Genomic DNA, 24,142 nt, shown 5'->3' with positions numbered 1-24,142 from the left:
CCACAGTGTGGGTGGCAGCAGGGCTCGGTAACCTCAGTAGACCCGGGTATTTTTTGACACTCAGTTCTTTCCCTGGTAGAATAATGGAAAACAAACCCCACGGCTTACAAGTTTGTGCCCTGGACGAAAGGAGAGAAAACTCTCTGCAAAAGGTTATGAAGTGCAGTGCAAATAAGAGCTGGAATTGTCAATAGCACTCAGGTCCTTTAGCTTGTAGTCCCAGGAGTCTCTCCTGTCTCCTCCCACTTTGGAGACCGCAGTGTAGGAAGGAGGATTAACCCCGAGGGAGGAGTTCCGCCCCAGCTCCCCAGCCTGCACCAGCACGCCCGGCCTACGCGCCCAGACAGCGCTTGGGTCTCCTCCTGCGCCCAAGCCCCGGCTGCGCTTCCCAGGGCAGGCTCCAGGCTCTGCAAGTCCGACGGGCCTCCAGGATGCAGGCCCCGCACAAGGAGCATCTGTACAAGCTGCTGGTGATCGGCGACCTGGGTGTGGGCAAGACCAGCATCATCAAGCGCTACGTGCACCAGAACTTCTCCTCGCACTACCGGGCCACCATTGGTGTGGACTTCGCGCTGAAAGTGCTCCACTGGGACCCAGAGACCGTAGTGCGCTTGCAGCTCTGGGACATTGCAGGTGAGCCTCTGAGCAGCGCGCGCAAAGGGGAGGGGTTGGGGGAGTGGAGAGTGACTTTTCAGCTGATTTCCAGTTCTGGGATCCTGGCGTGCAACCAAGTAGGAGATCCAGATCGCCAGAGTGGTCCACTCTAGGAAACTTTGGCTAGTGACTTGGAAACCTACTTTCAAAGAAAAGAAAGTGTTTTCTTGGTTTTGCTGTTGTTTCTGTTGGATTCTTACCCAACCCTAGCTGCAACTTGAAGTAACTTTGCTCTCACTGGGTATTCTGTGGCCATGGCACAAGCTGGTTCTTCCACTTTCCCCTGGGATTCCTGGGTTCAGAGCAGTCAGTCTGTGGCTGGGACCCAGAAGACTATAGCGCCCTTCTGTTTCCATTCTAGTCCTTTTCTGGACACAAGTAGCCCAGACTCAGTCCAGAGTTTCCCACGTGGCCTTCATTCTGGCCAGCAGAGGGGAAGCCCCTAGAAAACTTAAGAGGGAACAGGATTGTTTCAGGTTAACTCTTGTTTGTCCATTCTCGAGTTTCAGGAACTTAGGTTATTCCAAATTTCACTACTATGGTCATCTCTTCAGTCAAGAAAGTTTGAGATTGTTGATTTTGTATACATCTAGGACAAACTATCTCTTCCCATACCACTCACCTCTTCTCCATCCCTTTATATCTCTGGCTCTCTCTCCATAGTCTATCTCAGAAAGGAGACTGTGTATGTGTTTTAGGACAACTGTTTTTTTCTGAGACAGGGTCTTACCATCTAACTGTGACTAGCCTGGAATTCCCTATGTAGACCAAGCTGACCTCAAACTCATAGAGATCCACTTGCTATTGCCTCCCCAGTGGCAGAGATGGCGGTGGTGAAGAGGGGTAGGGGTTGTGATAATGTTCATGGCATTTGCTTTTAAGATTTCTTGATTTGATCCTGGTGTATTCTTTGAGAAATCCAAAATCTGGTAAACATTTTTATGGTGTTTGAAACCAGAATTTGACCAACAGGTATACCAGCTCATAGGCACAGTGAAAACTGAAGAGGCAGTTTTCACTCAAGAGTGAGTCCTACTTTTCTGCTTGTAACCTGGGCTAGCCTCTTATTCTAGATGCTTAGTCACCTACCTGATCAGCAGCATCCCTGTTAAGCTGCAAGGTAGTAATGGCTCAGCATCTTCCTGTTCAGAAGTTTGAAGCTCCAATGAGATTCTCCATGGTCCACTTCAAATAGCCCTACTTAATCTTTGTTCATGGTTTGGGGCACCAAGAACCCTTTGATAGGTGCCAGATCTAAAGTAAACAATACTTGTTCAGAAAATACATTCATTTCAGCTAGTGCATTTGACTGCAAACATTTTGTCATGACTAGAAATGAGAACCAAGGAAGAAGATTCCTGAAAGGACATTTCTGGTCTTGAGACCCAGGGCTTTTGTAACCATGAGCTTTGACAGGTCTTATGATAAGGCTAGTGTAGACAAGTTCATAGTTTGGAGTCTTTAGCAGATTTAGAGAAACATGAGCTGTTGGAGACTTGAAGATGGCATCAACTAGAGTCTTTCGAAGTTTTCCTCCAAGTCTGTGGATTCTGTTGCTGCGTGTTTTAGTGTTTGAGGTGTCTTCTGACTGCACCAAAGCCCCCAGGATCTCAGTTTAGAATAGCTTACTGTTTAAAAGATGGAGCTGTCACTAGCACTAATTTCAAGTCCTAGTAATATGTCTCTAGCCTTGTTAAACATCTGTGAGTTTTAGTTTTCTCTTCTAAATGGGAGGATGAGAAAGGTATAATGATTCTGAGCTCAAATTCTAGAATGGGATACCTACTGTGGAATACCTCCTTCTGAATCTTGCTTTATTTCATATGTATTATGTGATTATTGACAAATCCCCCAATCTGTTTTTTTTTTCTTACCTATAAACAGGGAGTGTGTTTTATTCCACCAAATGGGAGAAGAATAACCAATAGTTCAAGGTAAAGACAATAATGCCTACTATCCAGGAGCTCATTAAATTACCACTCTCTGAACGATTACACAGATGAAACAAGAGGAACATGGTATACATGTAGCAATTAAATCCTCATAAGATGCAATTCCTATACCCCACATATATCCTGTCCTCAAATGCCAGTATCATTTTTTAGTCTCACCCATTTTGCAGCATAAAGCAGGTTAAGTTCCAAACTTGCTGTCAGAAAAATTTAACTCCCAGACTTGGGAGTCCTTTTCTAAGCCATAGTTTCAGACCAAAGTTGTGGTGAAGGCTATAATCACAGAAGTCTGTGCAAGTAGAAAGTCTGAAGGATCTGAGATCCATTTGGCAGGCAGAATGGCTTTCATCCTCGTGGTAATGCCCAGTTCATTCTTTCTTTGAGAGCCTCAAACTCAAATGCCCTGAACTACTGAGTTAGAGGTTGAAAACTCTTTTAGGTAAAAAGCTAGGTAACTGGGGATAGGATGGTTGTAACATAAATGTTTCAAAATATATTGGGCTATAAGGTGATGTGAAATCCAACCTCAACTCTTCACTCAGATTCAAGTTAGGTTAGTATGTCTTGTAGTACACTCAAGTCACAGAATGCCATCCTGTTTTTCTTAACTATGCTGTGTATGTATAAAGAAGCAAGTTTTGAGAATTTTCAAATTCTTTTCTTTTAACTTATAAACAAAAATATTACTTTATGTGTATGGATGTTTTATCTGCACATATGTCTGTACACAATGAGTATGCATTGAACATAGAAGCCAGAAGAGAGCATTGGATCCTCTGAAACTGGAGTTACAGATAATTTTGAGCTACCAAATGAGTGCTGGGAATTGAACTCAGGTAGGTCCTTTGCAAGTGCAGACAGAGCTCCTAACTGCTGAGACATTTCTCTAGTCCCTCCCCTTGTTTTGTTTTGTTGTTGAGACCATGTAGCTCAGATTACTCTTGAACTCACTGTGAAGCTAAAGATGATTGAAACGTCTTATCTTCTTATACTTCCCAAATGCTGAGGTTACATGCAATTGCCACCATATTCGGTTTATACAATACTGGGAACAAAATTAAGGGACTTGTGCGTGCTAGGTAATTACTTTGCCCACTGAGATTTATCTTCAACCTTGACACTCCTGATGAGATGGAAAGGACTTACTCTGGCCCAATATGATACTAGCTTATGTTAAAGGTTTTTTATTTTTTTCCCCTAGGTAGACTTTGCATTTTATTTGATTCAGTGATATAAGGCCTTATTTGTATTCCCATGATATGTATCTTATAGTCACTTTGAGTAGCCAATCTGAAAGTTTCAAGACATGAAGGGCTTGTGAAACAAGGTAATTTCCCCCAAACCACACAGGGAACAGTGTTTGCTCCAGATCTGAGCAAGTACACCACAAGGGAGCATCTGGGTCAACTCTGTTCAGATGTTCTTGGTAGAGTCAAAGATGTTATTTTGTCCAAGATGAACCTGTTAACAGTGGACAGGCAGGATTGTGCCTATTCTGTGATTTGAAATCATACTATGTTCTGCAAGTCCACCAGCCTGTGAGTACCTGACAAGCAGTGGGTTCTTGTGGATAAGGCCCTCTTCCTTTCTTTGGTTGGTAGATAATCCTAGCCTTCTTCTTTCATTTTTTTATTTTATTAAAAATAGATTTTCTTCATATGATACATTTTGCTTATCCTTTCCCCTTCCCTGCTCCTCCCACTTGTTCCCCACCTTTCCCTTTCTTTAGTTGTTCAGTAATCCTTTATTTTCTCCCATAATTTTTTGGATGTTATTAGATACCAGTATGGAGAAAATGGAAATAAATGAATGAAAATATTTTTTTTGAAAATTTTATCATTGGCTCAGATGTGAGTTTATATTTCCCCTTATCTATATACATCAACCAAGAAAAAAACAGAGTTTACACTTGAGACTTCTTTTCTAACTACTCTCCAAACCTGATACTAGCAATTGCCACATTAGCCCATTCAGAGACATGAATAATTCTCCTTGAAGCATCTGATGTACTCTGGGACACAGCTTTAGGAGTTAAGACAATTGCAGACCTAGCAGGTACCATCCTTTAAGCACCTATTCTTATGGTTGTCCAAAGACATTTAATTTCCTAGTAAAATAGCTGGCATATGGTAGTGTCACAATTTAAAACATGGCTGTTGACCATGCCCCTCCCCACCTTTCCTAGTAGCTCCTCTCTACTTCCTCTGGTTTAACAGTACAGTGTTTCAGATACATTCTATATGTAGTACGGATTATATATGGTGAAAATATAATACTTGATATTGGTCAAGTCATGAAATCTTACTGGACCTCAGGTGTTCCACTCATAGAATAGCAATTATTTTATTTGTCTATGATATCACATTTGGAAGATGTTCTTTCTTTCAGCCTCCACCAATGTTAATATCATAGCCTCACCTTGCCTGCACTGTAGGTAATACATGATAGTTTTCCCTACCTTTCTTAATTGTGAGTCTTGACATACAAGTTTCATATCCTCCGCCTTGTCTGTAAGATGAGGGCAACAGAACTTGCATCTGTTAGAGCTGTTATAAGAAATAAATGAGTTAATTCATGAATACTCCTGACACATAATAAACACATTACTATTTTTATTCTTATTATGATAGTTGCCATTAGTATAAACTACTTTTACATACATTTCCTGCTTGATCTTGATGTAGATGGAGAAGATAGTATCAAAGTCATTTTATACTAATGAAGGTCAAGAATCAAAGAAGCAAGGGACTTGCTCACAGAAGGGCAGAAATAGTATATTTGCCTAACAGAAATGTGTGTGTGTGTGTGTGTGTGTGTGTGTGTGTGTGTGTGTGTGTGTAAAACTTGACTGAGTCTGCTGGTCATCACAAGACCTAACTCCAAATTCAACACATGCAACATAAAACATCATATTTGCAGATAGACTGTTTCTTCACCATGGAGGAGTTTCATTGCAGCCATCTTCTACATGACAGTGACATCTGAGAAGACCCAACTTATGAGAACAGCATTTCCATTTCCATGCAGGACTCAGCTATACTGTCTGTTCTCATTCACTTGGGTCACCATCGTAGGCTGCTTTATAGTTTCCAAACTCTCATGTTGTGAACTAAACTGAAGGAAGGGTTTGGACTGGGCCACTTCCTTAGTATTTATGTCTAAAAATAATTATCTCATGAATTTTATAAGGTTTAAGTGTCTTGGCAAGGGATATAGATATATAGAAAAGGCTAACTTTTGAAAACAAGCATGTCAAGTAAAACAAAAATGAATCCAAGGATGGACCCATTTCTGCAGGAGAATTTGTTGCCTCCTTTCTGTCCTGGATAATTATAGGTTTTCAGATCACTATGTGGAATGACATATTGTGAGCTTACAGCTAAACAGAGTGTACAGTAAGTAGAAATGGAGAATTTTCAATATTGTGCAGGAAACATAAAAACTGGGGAATGAACTTAAATATGACTATGAAAGCTGTGATTCTTCATTTATCAAAATCTCCATAATTTGAAGTAAAATGTCACTCATTTGAAGGTCAAGTGGAAAGCTATCTTCTTTGTGATTTTTCAATATATTAAATGGAGTAATAACTTGTTAAAAGTAATTTTATAGTTACATCATCTTGTAAGTACTCATCTAAACCATGCAAGTCCTTTTAGAGACAAGGCAGCTATGATTTGGAAGGGGGTTAGCGTTGGATTCTCAGGCCCATAGAACTTATTAATAGTAGAACTAATTCCATGTTTACTATTGGTGCACTCTGGAGAAGTAACACCCCCCACCCCTTTTAACGTTAGATGTCTGATGTTATCTCAAGCACTGAAGTTCAATGGTCAGGGAATTGGATAGGCAAGAGGGATCCGCAGTTCAGTTGCTAACCATACATCTTTTTTCTATAGTTCTAGGAATGGAGCTCAGAACCTTGTAAAGGCTATGCAAGGGATATACCATGGAGCTACATCCTCAGGCACTTTAACAACAATTTTAAAATTAAAACTATCCTACTGACTATCCATTGGGATATTTATATTTCAGTCATTTTAACTCCTTGGCATTCCCTGTTTGGTCCAATGTTAATTCTCTCTATCCTTTGTCTAGTCTTTCTACAGATCCATGTGATTTTTTTTTTGTTTCCACATATCATAGTCCTTGCTAATATTTGACTCATTTGAAAAGTAACTCCTCTCCAGAAATCCCCCAATTTTTTTTTTTTTTTTTTGTCAGCTGTAGCTTCTTCCTCCTTCAATCTCATGTGACTTTTTTGCTTTTTTTGCCCTGTAGTACTTCTCTTACCAAGTCTGGTATAAAAGTTATTTTGTTCTTTTGTAGATATCCTTTGCAAGTTTCAGAAGACTCAGCCATGAGTTTTTTGGTATACAATTTAATTAGATGATCGTGGTCAGCAAAGAAGTAAAGAAAGAGAAAATGCTACTTAGGGTGTCCTAGTTACTTTTCCTATTGAAATAAAATATTCCAACAGCAGCAATGTAAGTGAGAATGGGGTTCTTCTAGCTCACAGTCCATCAAGGTAGGGGAGTCAAGAGCAGAAGCCTGAAGCATCATATTCACAGTCAGAAAGCAGAGAAGAACAAATGCATGTTAATGCTTAGCTTGCTTTCTCTGTTTTTTTTTTTTTTTTTGGATCATATATTAGTTTATTAGATTAAGAACAATGTATATGGATGAAATTCGGTGGTGGTGGTGGTAATGTTGGTTGTGTTGGTGGTAGTGGTGCTGATATGTGTGTATGTGTATCATCTTATTTTTTTTTTTTAAATTTATTTTAATTTATTTTGCAATACAATTCAGTTCTACATATCGGTCACGGATTCCCTTGTTCTCCCCCCTCCCGTCCCCCTCACCTTCCCCCCAACGCCCCCCCCCCCCATTCCCATCTCCTCCAGGGCAAAGCCTTCCCCACAGACTGAGGTCAACCTGGTAGACTCAGTCCAGGTAGGTCTAGTCCCCTCCTCCCAGGCCCGCTTTCTCTGTTTTATACAGTTCAGGCAAACATATAGTTAAGCTGGGTCTTCCCATGTCATTTAACATAATCAAGATAATCTCCCACAGGTGTGCCCATCTAGACTCTGTCATCTCAGAGCACAATCAAGAAAAATCCTAATTATTTGAAGCTATGATCATGAATTTAAGAAGACTGAACTGTTTTAAGTGTTTTGTCATCTTTTTCCTGATTCTGTAATTTTTGTAGTATATGTTATCCTGATGCATTAGTTAACCTTTGTTCCCTATATTTATATTCAAATTTAACTTTTAATTGGTTTACCACTCTTGCATAAAATTGCTCTCCCAGGAAGAATGATGAACTTTCTTGTTTACTTCCCGAGTCTAATACAGATGAAATATTTATAGTGTAAGGGGGATTCCAAAAATTTCTGTCTAATTCATAGGGGGAAGTTCAAAACAAATTGATTCAAAGTCCTTGCCGAGACAGCTGTTTTCCTCTACAATATAATGTGTTATTAATAGCTCTATTTACTGAAGGTCAGGCATATTGTAGGCATATGCATCATTATATTTATTGCTCACAATGAGCTTATCTGGACACTATTATTACATGGAGACAAGAAAACTCTGCTTATTTAGGCTATAAAAATGAGAAGCACATAAAAATTTTGAAAGGCATACAGATAAGGATTCTGCTGAGTTATGATTTGTGATTTATATGGCCTCAACTCCTATTTTCTGACTAGTCTATGCTATAATCCTTCCCAATATATGGTGAAATGATACAATAGTTTTGCAACTCATAGATAGTTTAAATTTTGCCTATAGGGTAACTAAATTCTTTACATCCATCATCAATGAAAGCTCATGGTTACTGGCCTTAATAACAACCATCCTCATATATGACTTTTAGGTTGGAATGCTACAGTACCTGAGGGGCAGAAGTCTCTTATTTGAGAAACGTAGCTAAGAATAGCTGCACGCTATCCAAATAATAACTAATTCCTATGGTGACAGGACAATCTCTTTGTGGATATGTATTTATGTATGTGTGTTCTAAATTTAAGGAAAATAGAGTAGTATCTGGAGGCTAAGGCAGAAAATCTCACAGTCTTCACTCACCAAATTCTTAGTGTCAAAGTAATTTCTTATTATGCCCTTCAGCCAAAAGAAGCACCTAAAAATTCTGTTCTTTAAAAAAATTAACACCAGCTGACTTAATAAGCGTATGTTTTGGGGTTAGGGATGTAACTCAATCAGTAGAGTGTTTACTTGGCACACATCTTAGCTCTAGGTTTGATCTCCAGCACTATGTACAGCCAGGCCTGGTGATGTTGCCTATATTCTCAGCACTCCAGAGGTGGAGGCAGAAGGATCAAAATGTGAAGGTCATCCTGGGCTGTGTAGCAATTTCAAGGCCAGCCTGGACTACATGAGGCTTTGTTATACACACACACAAAAGTATCTTCTAGCAAATAATTATCCATTTGAGAAAAATAGTATAACTTATAAGACAGAATTATTATTATTTGATTTTTAAAAACTACAGTTTAGGGATATGTGTGTGCCTTTGGTTATAGAATGATCTCTTGAAACCTTGAGACAGAGTGGTCCCACTAACCCCATTTCCTGTTCACATTGATTCTTTGCATGATTCTTGTTTTCTATGACAGAAATTTTCAAAATTAAACTACCCTAAGTTAATAGTGTCTGATACTATTTGTGCTTGACCACAAATACTACTGCGTTTGCCCCAAGATTTTGAAATATCACATGGGTTTCCTGGGGGCATATTAGAGCATTTCTGGCATGTGTTTGGGGGAATTTGTTTTCTAAAGGAGTCTAGAAATCCTTCAGGAATCAAGATTTAGGAATTAAGAGTGTGTTTTTATATGTTATGTATTAAATTGTCTTTAAGGCTACTTAGAGCTACTATTTTGAATGCTAAGTAATTCAAAGTTTGTTTTCCATTGGATGTATTAAGCTTATCATTTCATGAACATATTTTAGGTTGACTATTAGTAATTTTAGAGCAACAAAATTTTTAGTTACAAATTGTTGGTGTTTAATAATTGTAATGAAAGGCATCATAAAATTTTAAAAATTAAGATCAGGGAAGGTAGTGTACACCTATGATCTTAGCACTTGGTATGCGAAGCAGGAGGATCACAAACTCAAAACTACCTTGGGTTACAGAGTAAAAAAAATTATGGAGTCATATTTTCTTGCACATTTTGGTTCAGTTAAATATATCATAGATAACTTGTTTATTCCTGATGGATAGATTCAAGAAATGTTAACTACCAAGAGAATGAAATTAGAGGTGTCTACAGGAGATCTAAAATGATGAGAAGTGCCCGTGTAGTTCTGAATTACACAAATGTTGAGATCTTTATGAACAGTTTAGTAGGAATAGGCAGTAAAAACACGGGATCTAAGATTCTGCTCTATTTGGTCTACTCCTTTCCTTGCCAGGGCTCCTTCTCACTAATGTAATATTCACTTTGTTATACGAAGTCTCTGTATTGCTAGTTTCATGTGTTATGTAAATCTATTAGGAGCACACACTTAGAGCCTCTTAGGGTCTACGTGCTGTGCAGACATGGGTACTGTGATTGAGTAATTGAATACGTGGTTTGAGGTGTCTGCAGTGTCACTGGGGACACACTGTAGAGGCTTGAAGAACATGAAAAATCCTACAAACAGGTGTTGAGTGAAATAGCCGAGAGGGTGATATAATGAGTCACTGCTATGGGAACCTACAGAGAAATGAGTGCAAAGGCAAATAGTCATAGTTTCCAGGAAGGCTGGGCTTGGGTTCAACACTGAAGGCTGGGTAGAATTTGGTTTGGAGGAAGATACGGAAGAGGTTATGTTGTAGTGAGAGTTGGTCACCTTAACGTGAAGGTTTCAGTATTAGACACAGGACTTAGCAGAGACTAACAAGGCATAGTTTGATTTGCTCTTAACACAACTCTTAGGTAGACAATCCCCAAATTCCCACAGGGGACCAGAAGGCAAATGTTCATCTTTTAAAAGGCTTTCTGAAAATGTATTCCCAGTTTTGGATAACTCAAGCAATTGCTCCCCTTCCCCTAAGAAATGGGAACCAAGCTTCTCCACGGCCTTGGGTCTGTGCTTTTCTATTTGAATAAACCAAAGTATGTTCATGTACTTTGATGAAAAAGCAAAGCAAAGCAGAACAAAACAGAAACCACCAGGATGTCCTAAGTAATTCCTAATTGGAACCATACAACAATGGACCAGTTGCAGTGGTTTCTGAGAAAATAAAATTGTATCTTTCACTGATTGCTACATATTTTGGTTAGAAAGAAGGTACTTATTTTATTAAAATATTATGAATGCAAAACTTACATCTAAAATGTTTTTTTCTTGAACATGACTATATGAAGGAAGTAGTTGTCTCAGCATATTTCCTCCTTAAAATGGAAATTTAGGAGTTTAGTATTGGTTAGTTCAAAAGTGTTCACAAGCGAATCATATATGGAGCTAGTTTATAATTAATATGAGTCCTGTATTTCCAAGTGTTCAGAAATTTTCAAATATTCCAATATGTGGATAGTTATGATACCACTTCCTTTCTATTATAATGGTCCGAAGGGAATAATTTAAATTGTTTGAAACCTGATGTGGATCACATCACACATTAGCAGTCTAACTTCTAATTATATACCTCAGCTCCAGGCTCTAAGCACATGAATCTCTACAAGTGTTGATACTGAGACACAGTGCCATGGAAAGTGAATTTGGTAGTAATATATAGAAATTAAAAGAGAATAAGTTAAATCTACAGCCCTGACTGCCTCCATCCCTATCCTAGCTGTGGTAAAGCCATGTTTTCTTTGAGGGTCTAGGAGTCATACCTGAATTATTCCCTGCACAATTCCTCTGCTATCTCCATCTCCAGTTGTATACAGAAAACAAACAATCCTCACAACTACTATTTTAGTTCAAATAATAGGCTCTCGCTAGTCATTGCAATACCTTCCTAACTGGTGTCTCCAGTTCTGTCTTCACTCCCACAAACCGTTTCTCAATGCAGCACCCTTACTAATCTGTGATTTCTCATCAGCTTGCAATCCTTCAGTATTTTCATATCTTGCCTGGAATTAAAGACAGAATCAATACCATGGCACCAAACTGTTTATCCTCTGGACCTCCTGGTCTCTGTTTTATCCCAGTGTACTCTGACGTGTGAGCAGTCTTTGGTATCCCACCTAATCCCTTTACTACTTCCCAAAGACTTGCCAGACTGACCTGTGTTTCTTTATCTTTGTGCCAGGCATTCCCTCTGTTTAAACCTACAAAATGTTCATGTAGTTTCTTACTTTATGCTTCTGGTGTTTGCTCAAATGATATACATTTTCTGGACGGTTCCTTATCCACCTTTTAAAATTCTGTCCCTACCCTCAGAATACTTTTTTTCTCTTTTCCTGCTTCATTTTTTTCTCCTCATGATGTTTTTTTAAAACCACATAAATAGTATTCTTTCAATTTAACTTACTTCTTTTTAAATTTGCTGTTTACCTCTCACCAGTGGAATGTAATCACCATGGAGTCAAAGAAATTTTTTTCTAATTGCTGGAATAATTCCTAGAAAATCATAAACATTACAATGTTTTGTTTGTTTGTTTGTTTGTTTATTGTTGCATGATGAAATGGTTTATTCCAGTTCAAGTAGAAGTACAGTGAAGAATATACAGACAAGATAGGCATGTTTAAGACTTGGTAAGCTTACACTTGTCTGTTGGGAAGGAGCTAAGGGATTAGGGCTATTAGCTAGCTTTTCTGGCACTGTGACAAACTATCTGAGGGAAAAACACTTAATAAAGTAAAAAGGTTTATTTTTATCATCTCATTGCACCCAAGAAACCTAGGAAAGAAAGACAGGGAAAAGATAACACACACACACACACACACACACACACACACACACACACACACACACACATCACATCACATCACATAAATATGAAACCTCAAAGCCCACCTTCATTGACACACTTCCTCCAACACGGCCACAACTCCTCCAACAAGACTACATCTACTCCAACAACATACCCCACTCACCCACCCCAAACACACATGCAGATATCTTAGTTACTTTTCCATTGCTGTGAAGAGACACCATGACCAAGGCAACTCTTATAAAATAAAGCATTTAACTGGGGGCTTGTTTACAGTTTCAGAGGTTTAGTCCATTATCATGGCAGAGACCATGGTGGTGGGAAGAAATGGCACTGGAGAAGTAGCTGAGAGTTCTACATCCATCCTGATCCACGAGCACAGAGAGAAATAGTCCTGGCATGGGCTTTTGAAACTTCAAAGTCCACCTCCAGTGACACACATCCTCCAACAAGACCACAACTCCTCCAACAAGTCTGCATCTACTCTCAACAAGGCCACACTTGCTAATCCTTCTCAAATAGTGCTACTCCCTCATAACTTAGCATTCAAATTTATGATCCTATGGAGGCCATTCTTACTCGAAACATTACTATATACATGGAGAGAGAGAGGAAGAGAGAGAGAGAGGGAAAGAAAGAGAGAGGCCCACAGACGAGGTCTTCTTTCAGCCAGGTCTCATCTCTGTGCAGTGTGAAATCATCCTTGGCTATATGAAAACAGTAACTTAATGATCCAGTCTCCTCAGCTAGGGTAAAGCTCAGACTTTCAGTACTTGAACCTTTTTAGGAGACTCTTCCTGTCCAATCACAACATAGAGTGTCTCCTTTATGCAGCAGACGAACCTTAATGAACTTTAACTGTACAGAGTTCAAAGCTGGTCATGGGGTGATAAAAATTTGATCATGGTTGTGGATTAGTTGGTAGTGTTTCAGGGGTGATTATAAGAGGTTGGTACTAAGTATAATCTATGCCTAAATGAGGAAAACTAGTGATTAATAGATACCTGTCTGTCACTGGCATATCAGGGAAAAATAGTGAGGAGAGAAGAGATTAAAATCCTTCCACCAGATGAGCTCTGAGGCACCTAAAAACAAGAAAACTTTCATAAGATGTTATCTATTGGAGTACATGGGTTTCCCTAAGCCTTCGGAACAAGCTTTCTGTATTGACAGCTCAGTGTTCTTTTCACTACAGCAGGAACTAAATAATTTGATTATTTTTCTTTCAGAGCATTATGAAATAGCTATATTTACTTTTGATTTTTTATATTGGTTTTCTTCTTTTCATATACTAGTCATGTAAGTACAGAGAACATATATGTCCCCTTTAGATCTTATGATTGGACCATAACTCCCCCAAAATACTATTTATAGTAAATTCATCACAAGGGACAATTCCTTAAGGATGAGAATGGCTACCAAAGTATATAGCCTTCTAGTCTGAAACTTACTGCAACAGATACGTACGTGACCTTGGTAGAATAATGTTGATTTTTCTCCTTCAATGAACACTTATTTATTTATTCACTAGAAATGAGAGTTGATTATAAAGTAAGTATGCCAGCATGTACCAGTGGCTTGTGAATATATGCTGATGGATTGTAGAAAAAATGAAACTTTCAACTCAATTTATTTTCATTATCACATTCTGTGCTCTCACTGTATCCAAAAGAGGAAGAAATGGCCCTCGAGCTTTACAGCATCAAAACATGACTAACCTGCTCTCTGAGATTTTCAGTGCCATGAGAGAGGGTGAAGCATGAATACATACCATAATAAATGATCACCACAATGTAGGATAAGTCAACGGTGTGGGCCTGGGGAGATGGTTCAAAGAATAAGAGAGCTCATGAGGACCCAAGTTCAAATCCCTAGCGCTCACATAAAAGCTGCCTAAGACTCTTAGGGAGACGAATTTTCCAATATGACTGGGCCATAACGCATTTTGAAGGAAGTGAGATGAAGTTGTAAAAGTAGATGGAGACAAAAGACATACAGCATTATGTATAGTGTTAATAAAAATACTTTTTCTTAAATTTGTGTGAATAATGAACAACTAAAATGACAAAGAATAAGAGTAAGAATTACCTTTTGTGGGTAGTTCAAAACTGGAGTTATAAGACTAGGGCATATATTAATGTCACCTAGAGGGTCTTTAAAAGTGGAGACTTCTAGGCTCCACACTAAATACTTCTCTAAAGAGTGTAGGACAGGCCAGGTGGTGGCGGAGAATGCCTTTAATCTCATATGAGGGAGGCAGAGCCAGGCAGATCTCTGTGAGTTCAAGGCCAGCCTGGTCTACAGAGTGAGTTCTAGGAAAAGCACCAAAGCTACACAGAGAAAGCCTGTCTCAAAAAACCAAATACCAAAAACCAAGCAAACAAAAACAAAGAGTGTAGGACAGGAATTGGTATTCTATAGATACTTAAAAATGCTACCAGATTGAAATTGTTGGAAGACCTGTATTGGTACAGTTATACTCACACTTACTTATATTTATATCTTGGTAGTGAGAAAGTGATGAGGGACAGTAAAAGACCTACCAAGGATCCAGGTGATGCTCTATGTGGCTCTGCTGAGCAGTGGCGATTTTGATGGATAGGAGGTGGCAGAGTTAAGAGCCACTTCAGAAATGGAATTTGGGGTGGGTAATAGAGACTCTGTGGATGGGAAAATAAAGTGTGTTGGAAGATAGCCTGACAGTTCATTGTGGGTGGTTGTTGTGTAAGTGACGCCATGAATCAGACTGGCAAACAGGGTTGGCAGGAGGGGAGCAACTGTGCACCTGCTGGGTCAGTTGCTTGTCTCCTTTCTCTGATAAAATACCTGATCGAAGCAACTTAAGGATTGGTTCATTTGCATCCACTTCCATGACATAGAGTTCACCTTGGCATGTGTGGTGGCAGGAGCGAGCGGGAGGTGGCTGGTCACATGGCAGTCACACTCAGGAATCAAAAAACAGTAAATACCAGTTTTCAACTCACTTTCTCCTTCTCCTTTTTAGACTAGGGCCCTACCTCTTGTTATGGTGCTGTCCTCAGTTAATTTGTTTTTTTTCTGAACCTCATTCAGATAATCCTTCATAGGCAAGCCTAGATACTTGTATTGTGGGCAATTCCAGTTCCTGTGAACTTAATCATACTGGCTCTTACAGCTGCCAGATTGCCAGAAACAGTGACATATGTAGTTTACAGTAAAGAGTGAGAAAACTGAGCCCCATTATGGTGAACAGACTAATCTGAAGTCACAAACTGGTGGCTTAGGGTCAATTGGCTAAAAGCATCTGCTTAGTTTTGATGAGTCTCTGTACTTTCTCAGTTCAGCCCTCCTCATCTGGAAAGTGTCTATAAGAATATGGAGACCATTTTGTGCAGATGGAACGCACCCAGTAGACAAAAATAGACTAAGCAGTCAGCAGTCAAAATTTCTTTACTGTGTTAAAAACTTAATAGAAATATGATGCAAAGCTCTAAAAACAGTTTTGGATCAGAGTTTAAGACAAAACGTTATTACAGGTACTTACGAAGAGACAAAAAAGTGAATAAAATCCTATTACCTCTAACTTGTCTACTAGTGGTTACTGGAGGCAGGGACTAATAAAGGGTGTATTTTTATTTTATGAACCCAAACCTTTATTTACATTGAATCACAAAAGTAGGTACACATCACTTTTCTTAGGAAGAATAAAATACTGAAAATGCAATGTATTTAGGGAAAATGCATGTCAGTATAACCTTAAAAAATACTTTAGATAAATTTTGAACACAAGATGATGTAATGGTAGAATTCAATATGAAGTAATGAATGCTTTGTAGATTATAACCTTCTATACTTCTGTATAGGTTTTATGCCTGTTTAGGAGATTCACTGCTTGGCTGTTCCTAGTGAGAACATCTAGGGTACTAATTGTTATAGTCAACTCGAAAGAAGCCTAGAGTCACCTGGGAAGAGGGAACTTCAATTGTAAATTGATGTAGGAGGGCCTAGCCTACTGTGGGCAGTACTGCCTGATCTGCAGGCAAGTAGGCCCCGACTTTAAAAATGCTAGCAGATTCCGAGCCTTAAAGCAAGCTGGTAAGCAGCATTTCTCAGTGATCTCTGCTTCAGTTACTGATTCCAGATTCCTGCCTTGACTCCCTTCCTTGACTTCCTTTGAAGATGAATCTAAAACCAAATAAACCCTTTTCATCTGGTTGATTTGGTTAGTATTTTATCACAGCAACAGAAAACAAACAAGAACACTCATTATTAAGTAAAAATACCATTAAATACACATTATGGTTGTGACATTTGTATATATTTTTACCTGAGCTTGTGACACCAAGGAAACCATTTCAGGCTGTTAGAAAACAGAGCCAAGGTTTGACTAAATCTTAGAAAAGAGAGCAGCTGGGGGACCTTAACGATCAGCCCTATCTAGATTCAGAGAGAAACATTTGTTTAAAATTATCTTGGTTTGTTTAAGACCACTAGTGATAAAATTAAGGCCCGTGTCTTTTGACTCCTTAAAGAAATGTGTTTACAGTTTCACATCCCTCAAAGCATGGAGCAGAATCATGAGCCATATCCATATTACAATGGAGTGTGTGTGTTCAGAGGGTATACAGAAAGTGTTGTTCCACCTGGTGAAGTAGGCTTTCAGCAGAAAAGCCAAGTATGACTCTCCTTGTTTAAGAAACTTCTCATGTCCAGAAGCCCTATGTATTAGTGGCACAGAGTTAAGTAGCTGTCCAGTAAATGTGTGTTGAGTGAGTAGTGTTACGCAGAGATGGGTTTTGAATTATAGTCTTTGTTTTGTTTTAAAGTAAATTTGCTTAGGATAGATGGGACAAGCTTCTGTTCTACCTACAAGTAGGCACTCGCGGAGGCTCACATGATTCTCACTTTTAACAAGAAGTAGCAGAGAGGGTTGTCAGCTGACAGAGGAAGGATAAGATATGAGAGCCAGAACTGCTCCGGTCTGCCTGTGACCCCTTCTTGGAATGTCAAAAATACAAACTTTCCCAGTGGGTTGGCCCAGTGACCTCCACATACAAAGATCTTTTCTGTCTAGAAAAATCGCCTTCTGCTTGTTTCTGATCCATTCACTCACACACTTTCTTACACTCATTGTCCTTTTAAAATGTCAGTCAGGATAAGATACTGTATGTTGCTTTTTGCATAGTATGAGTATGATCCTCGTCCATATGTTAAAGTTTAAAATCTTCATTCTTGGGAGCCATGTATTTTGCAAACCCCTGGACAAGCAGATTGTTGAATAACCCATGACTGCCCTTCATCTGGTTAGATCTCTAGCGAGATCATAAGACATCCTTAACAAGCCTAGAGGCCCTCAGAGTTCTGAATGATCACAGAAGGCTTTTTTCCCTTTTGTTCTGAAATGTCATACCCCACCCTGAACAGTATCAAAGGAGATCATTATTTGTATCATGCATTAAAAAAGAAAAAAAAAGAGAGGTCATTTGGGAAAAAGGGAAGTTCATCCGAGGGTTGTGTGTCATATGAAAAATGTTTTACCCTTCTTCTTCATTGACTGAATGACTATGAAAACAGCTTCAGATTTCTTTGTGGTGCAACCGATGTAAGAACTATCAGATTGTCAAGTGCAGATCCTGATGAAATGCTGTTCTCCAGCACACATTCATGAGCAGGTGCTCAGATACTAAGGCAAGAGCCGTCGAGTTCCATCAGTTCCCATAACGTGCTTAGGAAAGCATCCTTTAATACTAGTGTGAAAACAATCTACAAAACATTCATTACTTCGAATTAAAATTCACCAGCACAAATTCTTGTGTTCTAAATTTATCTAAAGTATTTTTGAGGTTGTGTTGACATTCATTTTCCTAAATACATTGTATTTCAATATTTTATTCTATCTAAGAAAACTGATGCATACCTATTTTTGTTCTGGTTTATATAATTTTATGATCCATTGTAAAAAAAGGTTTGGGGCTTATAAAATAAAAATCCATCCATCGTTAGTCTCTGCCTACAGAAATCACTAGTGGACATAATTAAAGGTAATAGGATTTTTCTCACTTTTTGTCTCTGCTGAAGTACCTATAATAGTGTTTTGCCTTAAATTCTGATCCAGAACACTGTTTATAGGACCTATATCATATTTCTATTATGTTTTCAGCATAGTAAAGAAATTTTGACTGTTGGGTGCTTAGTCTATGTTAATGCATTCCATCTGCACAAAACTGGTCTTCAAAGTCTTAGAGACACTTTCCAGATGAGGAGGGCTTAATTGAGAAAGCATAAGAAACTTGCCAGTACTCATTAGGAAGATTTTCAGAGCAAAACTGATTCTGGCCAACTGCAACTAATTCCCAAACCAATCTATTCTTTAAAAGAAAATGATTTTCTTCAATACCAGGCTTATTTCTTTGTCTAATGGGTTGCAGACTCCTTAATGGAGAGACTGTTTGGTTCACTGTTATATTGTGAGGACACAGACCAGAGACTGGCACAGATTCTAAAGATCCCCAGCAAGTATCTGTAAAATTGGATTGAGTTGGCTGTTTCTGGAACATAAATCTGGAGTCAAGTTAGCTCAAGAGTGTGGTTTAGAAGCTGAAAGTACTTGATGTTGGTGGATAACATGGCTTTGGAATCAGGCAGCTGAGGTTTGAATTCTGACTTTGCAAACTCACCATCTGTTTTAATTGAGCAAACTACACAGACGTTCCAATTCTCAGTTTTCTCATTTTAAACTAGGGATAATGGTTGGGAACATAGCCCTGTGGTAGAGTTGCTTACCTAACACTCCTAATATAGATTTGATCCTAATCTCCATAACATGAATAATGATAAGAAACTAAACAGTGAAGATAATAATTATACTTTCATGGTCATTTGTATAAATTATATTTTTGATGGGCAGTAAACATAGAGTATACTAAATAGTTTTATTACCTTTGATGGAAATTGATTTTGGATGTTTCCTTATAATACTACATACTTTAATTGTTCATCCGTCTTTCCACTAAAATATAAACTCCCAAGAACAGAGATTTTTAGCATCATTGCATGTCAAGTATTCAGAGCACTGTAGCTCAGTACAATGACCTGTGTTGATTCAAATATTCTGTATTGTCATCATATAATGTAGCAGCCACTAAATATAGTGGTTATTTAAAAAATTTGCTCTCTTAAATAAATTTAAAAAAATGAATACATAAAGCCAGGCGGTGGTGGCGCATGCCTTTAATCCCAGCACTTGGGAGGCAGAGCCAGGCCTATCTTTGTGAGTTTGAGGCCAGCCTGGTCTACAGAGCGAGATCCAGGAAAGGCGCAAAGCTACACAGAGAAACCCTGTCTCAAAAAACCAAAAAAAAAAAAAAATGAGTATATAAAGTAATGGACATTATTATTGATTTTAGCTGAATGTTGTTTTTAATCCATCAGTTGGTCTATTTCTTTTCGATTGATGAGTTGAGTCTGTTTGCATTTCAGGTTGTTGCTGAGAGGGATTTGATATTCTCACGCTTTTCTTTGGCTGTTGGTTGGTTCTTCCTCCCTTCTGTTCATTTTGGGGTTTTCTGCTTTACTGTGTTGTACATGGTTGATCCCTGACCAATTCTCCATCTTTTATCTATTCCTAAAACAAATTGTATTATTTCCTGTGTGCTCACTGATGAATCTGTTTCTTCTTTCACTGTGTAGTTTCCCTTTTTAACCTTGTTTGCGCTGTTGGCCTGATTGTCTTAAGTAACTTAATTTGTTCTTATCTTGAAATGGTTTTTAATTGTCTGTCAATTTTAAGAGATGACTTTCTTGTGAATAGCAATTTTTTTTTTACTTTGGGGGCTTAAAACATAGCATTTCATGCTTACATGGCTTTTCTTTTTAATAACTCAAACTATATTGTAAAGCACTTGCAAGTAAAACACAGTATGCAATGAGATTAGCAAGGCTCAAAATCTATAAGCCTCAATGAACATATCAGAATAATATTAGAATAGCAATTCTGAAGTGATAAAGCTTCACACTGGGTTTGAAGGTTGCTGATATGAGAGCTGATGTTATTCTGATATATTTGTCCATGTAATGAATTGACATGTTTAACTTTCAGCTTTCAATGCTCTTTTGGGTTTTGTTTCTTGGTAACTTGGACATTTCAACAGGTATATTGTGGTGGATTCTTCTCTAGTCATATCTATTTGAAGGTTCTAAATGCCTCTTACGTTTAAATATCTCTCTAGGTATGGGAAAATTTCTCTTATAATTTAATATATTTTCTATTCCACTAGGCTTTACCAGATCCATTTTGTACCTCATGGATTCTTAGATTCTGTATCTTGAACACATCCAATAGTTCTTGGGAGTTTTGATCATGTTCATTAATTTCATCTTTACATAAGTGAATTTGTTATTTTCCCAGCTCTCTCCTTTGTTCCCGAGTAGAATCTTCTGCTTGGGATTCTCTGTTGAACATACTTCTCACTGTTCTTTATTTGATTGATTTTGTTCTTTAATTTCTAAAATTTCTGTTTGGTTCTCTTTTTGGAGTTTCAATACCCTTTCTGAAATTGTTCTCCGAGTGCTTGATATTTGAATTTCTTCTCCAAGTTACTGTTTTATCTACTTTAGTATCTTTGTTGTCCAGGTTCCGATTTCCTTACTTCATTCATATGCTTTCTTGAGCTTTCGCTGTAGTCTCTGATCTTTTTTTTTTTTTAACGTAGAACTCTGAGCTCTTTCTCTTGCATTTTTTTGAATCTCATTATCTTTGGTTTCTAGTATTGAAGAGTTGGGAGCTTGTGGAAATGTCAGAGTGGATTGTTTCATACATTTGTACTTCACACTTCTGTTAAATTAGAGGTATTCTCAGCTTCTATTTTTTCCTATTTTTCTATTGTTCTTTTATTTTTATTTTTTTATGTTTGTTCCCTGGTGAGCTGCCTTTACTTAGGTTTATGTTCTAGAATGTTGTTTAGAGGGGAAACCAACCGCAGCCTCAGATTTAATAGTAATCTCAATCTTAATGTTCGGAAGAAGATAATTTGTTCTCTTGCTTAAGTTCTGATAGAGTTTAGAGACAGGGCTTCTGGGGTACTTGTTAAAGGACTATATTTTGTAATGCCTTTAGAGGTAAGGGTATCAATATTTAAGAGTGAGGTGAAGAGAGGGTGTGGAAGAGGGAAAGATAGAATAATAAGAAGGAATTTATATGAAATAAAATTATGAGAATTACCAGAGAAAATATTTTAGAGTAGGTATAGAGAAAGGAAGGACAGTTATAAAAGCTTTAAAAAAACCTGAGATCTAAGTTAAAACATAATAACAAAACAATTAATCTATAAAAGTGTAAATAATGATGATGATGATAATAATAGCTCTTCAGTGAAATAGAAGAAGGAGTTATGAGTGTTATTTGGGAAGATATGGTTTCTTCTTCACCTTGTATTGTCTTTTGAACCAGTCTTCATAGGTGGGTAGGGGAGATTTATAGTGTCAATAATTCAAACAAGTTACGTCAGTTTGTCCTTGCAAGTGAGAAAAAAATGTATAGCTGAAGTCCACTTTCTGCCAGAATTTCCAGTCTGTGATATCTGCTACCACAATACAACTTTGTCTCTGGTGTTTTGAAGATCATTCTTTTTGTCAGAACTTTCTGTGATTGAGATTGTGAAGGAGTTTGGGAGACCTGCCCCTTGTTTACCTTTTATGGAGTCTATCTGAATACCATACCAAGTTTCATAGCGTATCTAGGCAGTGGCAGGAGTATAGGTTGAGGACTCTTGAGAAGTTTCAACTTCAGGTTCACACTCTTGATGCTCTCTTCAGCCTGTTCTGCTTGAAGCTTTGTTGCACCCATCAGGACACTGCACTAAGTTCCACTCCCAAGGTCCTTTGAGCTTTAGTTAATTCAGGCAAAGGGCAGGAGTGGGTGTGAGAGTGCTGAGCTCCTCTCAGCTTTACACACCTCTGCCACACTGCCTCCACCTCCCCAGCTGGCTGTACTCGGGCCACCTTTCCCTGAAATGTATGTTCACCCTCTAGTTTCTGAAATCTGGACTGTCTCTCTCTACCTCTTACATTGTTGGTTGCCTGTGAACCCTCTTCCCAGGTAGCTACAGTTGAATTTGCCAGGGTACATACAAACAGTGTGGCTTGGCTGGAGTGTTGGCTGCTTTGTGGGCAAAAATCAACCAAAGTATATTTCTGTTTTCCATAGCTCTTTCTCTTATAGGAAAAGGATCTATTGTTTTTTATAGTAACTTTTTTTTCACCCAATCTCAGAGACACAGCTTCTTGTTTTGTTTTTTGTTTGTTTGTTTTGTGTGTGTTTTTTGTTTTTGTTTTTGTTGTTGTTGTTTTGAGACAGGGTTTATCTGTGTAACAGCTCTGACTGTCCTGGAACTGCTTTGTGACAAGGCTGGCCTTGAACTCACAAAGATATGCCTGCCTATGCCTCCCTAGAGTGCTGGGATTAAAGGTGTGAGCCATCAGCAACTGGCTCAGACACAGCTTCAAATCTGTCATTTTACCCTGAACTTCAAAGAAGACTTCATGTAGTTACTGAATATTTGAAATGTAGCTAACTACTGTGATTCGTAGACTGAATTTCGAATTTTATTCAGCAGTAATTAATTTAATGTAAATAATCACATACACCTACCAAGATACTATATAAGCAGAGCTCTAGAATATTATACACTACACAATACTTTCTCAATAAATATTTCATAATTTTCACAGTTATTTACTTATTTTGTACGCATGTGTTTGAACACACACACACATACAAATACACACGCACACATACTATAACGCACTGGTGGAGGTCAGAGGATACGCTGTAGGAGAAGTTTGTCTTCTCCATTTCACATGTAGGGTCTGGGGACTGAATGCATGCCTAGGGCTAAGCAGCAAGAGTCTTTAACTGCTGAGCCATCTCACAGACCCAGTATACAAAACCCCATTTTTTTTTTAATGAAAGATTCCCTTCTGGCTGTAAAGATTAAATAACACAGCTACATAACTGTATATTTATCCACTCCAAATTAGCGATAGAACTCTCTATTGCATCATCTTCTCATTTTGAAGGCCCTATGAGTCTCTAGTGTAGTGTGTAATTATGATTCCAATTTTAAAAACTCTCTGAATTCTGTTTCTTTTTGGTGATAGGTCAAGAAAGATTTGGAAACATGACAAGAGTCTATTACCGAGAAGCGATGGGAGCATTTATTGTCTTCGATGTCACCAGGCCAGCCACATTTGAAGCAGTGGCAAAGTGGAAAAATGACTTGGACTCAAAGTTAACTCTCCCTAATGGTAAGCCAGTGTCAGTGGTTTTATTGGCCAACAAATGTGACCAGGGGAAGGATGTGCTTGTGAACAATGGACTCAAGATGGACCAGTTCTGCAAGGAGCATGGTTTCGTGGGATGGTTTGAAACTTCAGCCAAGGTAAGGCCACATTAAACAATAAGTCTAATAGACTAAGATTCACAAAGAACCCGGCACATAACCATTATCATTATCATAGATTACTGTGATATTTCTGTCCAATGATATAGTTTGCAAATTGCTTTATGCTCTGTCTCATAGCAAGGTAATGAGTGGGTGGGAATGAAATTATTACCTATTATTTAAGATGATTATGACTAAGGAAGGAAAACCACTTGTACATGGC

General features: G+C 38.3%; 1 protein-coding gene across 1 annotated transcript in view; it reads left to right on the top strand.

Moving 5' to 3' along the window:
* Positions 1 to 313: 313 nt before the first annotated feature.
* Rab38 (RAB38, member RAS oncogene family) overlaps positions 314 to 24,142 on the top strand; it is a 63,757-nt gene continuing 39,928 nt past the window's right edge. Inside the window, exons 1-2 of the mRNA XM_052763502.1 lie at positions 314 to 633; positions 23,636 to 23,916. Coding sequence (XP_052619462.1) covers positions 432 to 633; positions 23,636 to 23,916 — 483 coding nt within the window. The 5' untranslated portion in view covers positions 314 to 431. The remainder of the gene's footprint in view (positions 634 to 23,635; positions 23,917 to 24,142) is intronic.

The sequence above is a fragment of the Peromyscus californicus genome, unplaced genomic scaffold (genome assembly GCF_007827085.1).
Source record: "Peromyscus californicus insignis strain IS unplaced genomic scaffold, ASM782708v3 Scaffold_4__1_contigs__length_199733344, whole genome shotgun sequence".
Taxonomy (NCBI): domain Eukaryota; kingdom Metazoa; phylum Chordata; class Mammalia; order Rodentia; family Cricetidae; genus Peromyscus; species Peromyscus californicus.
This window is presented reverse-complemented; position numbering and strand designations above follow the sequence as displayed.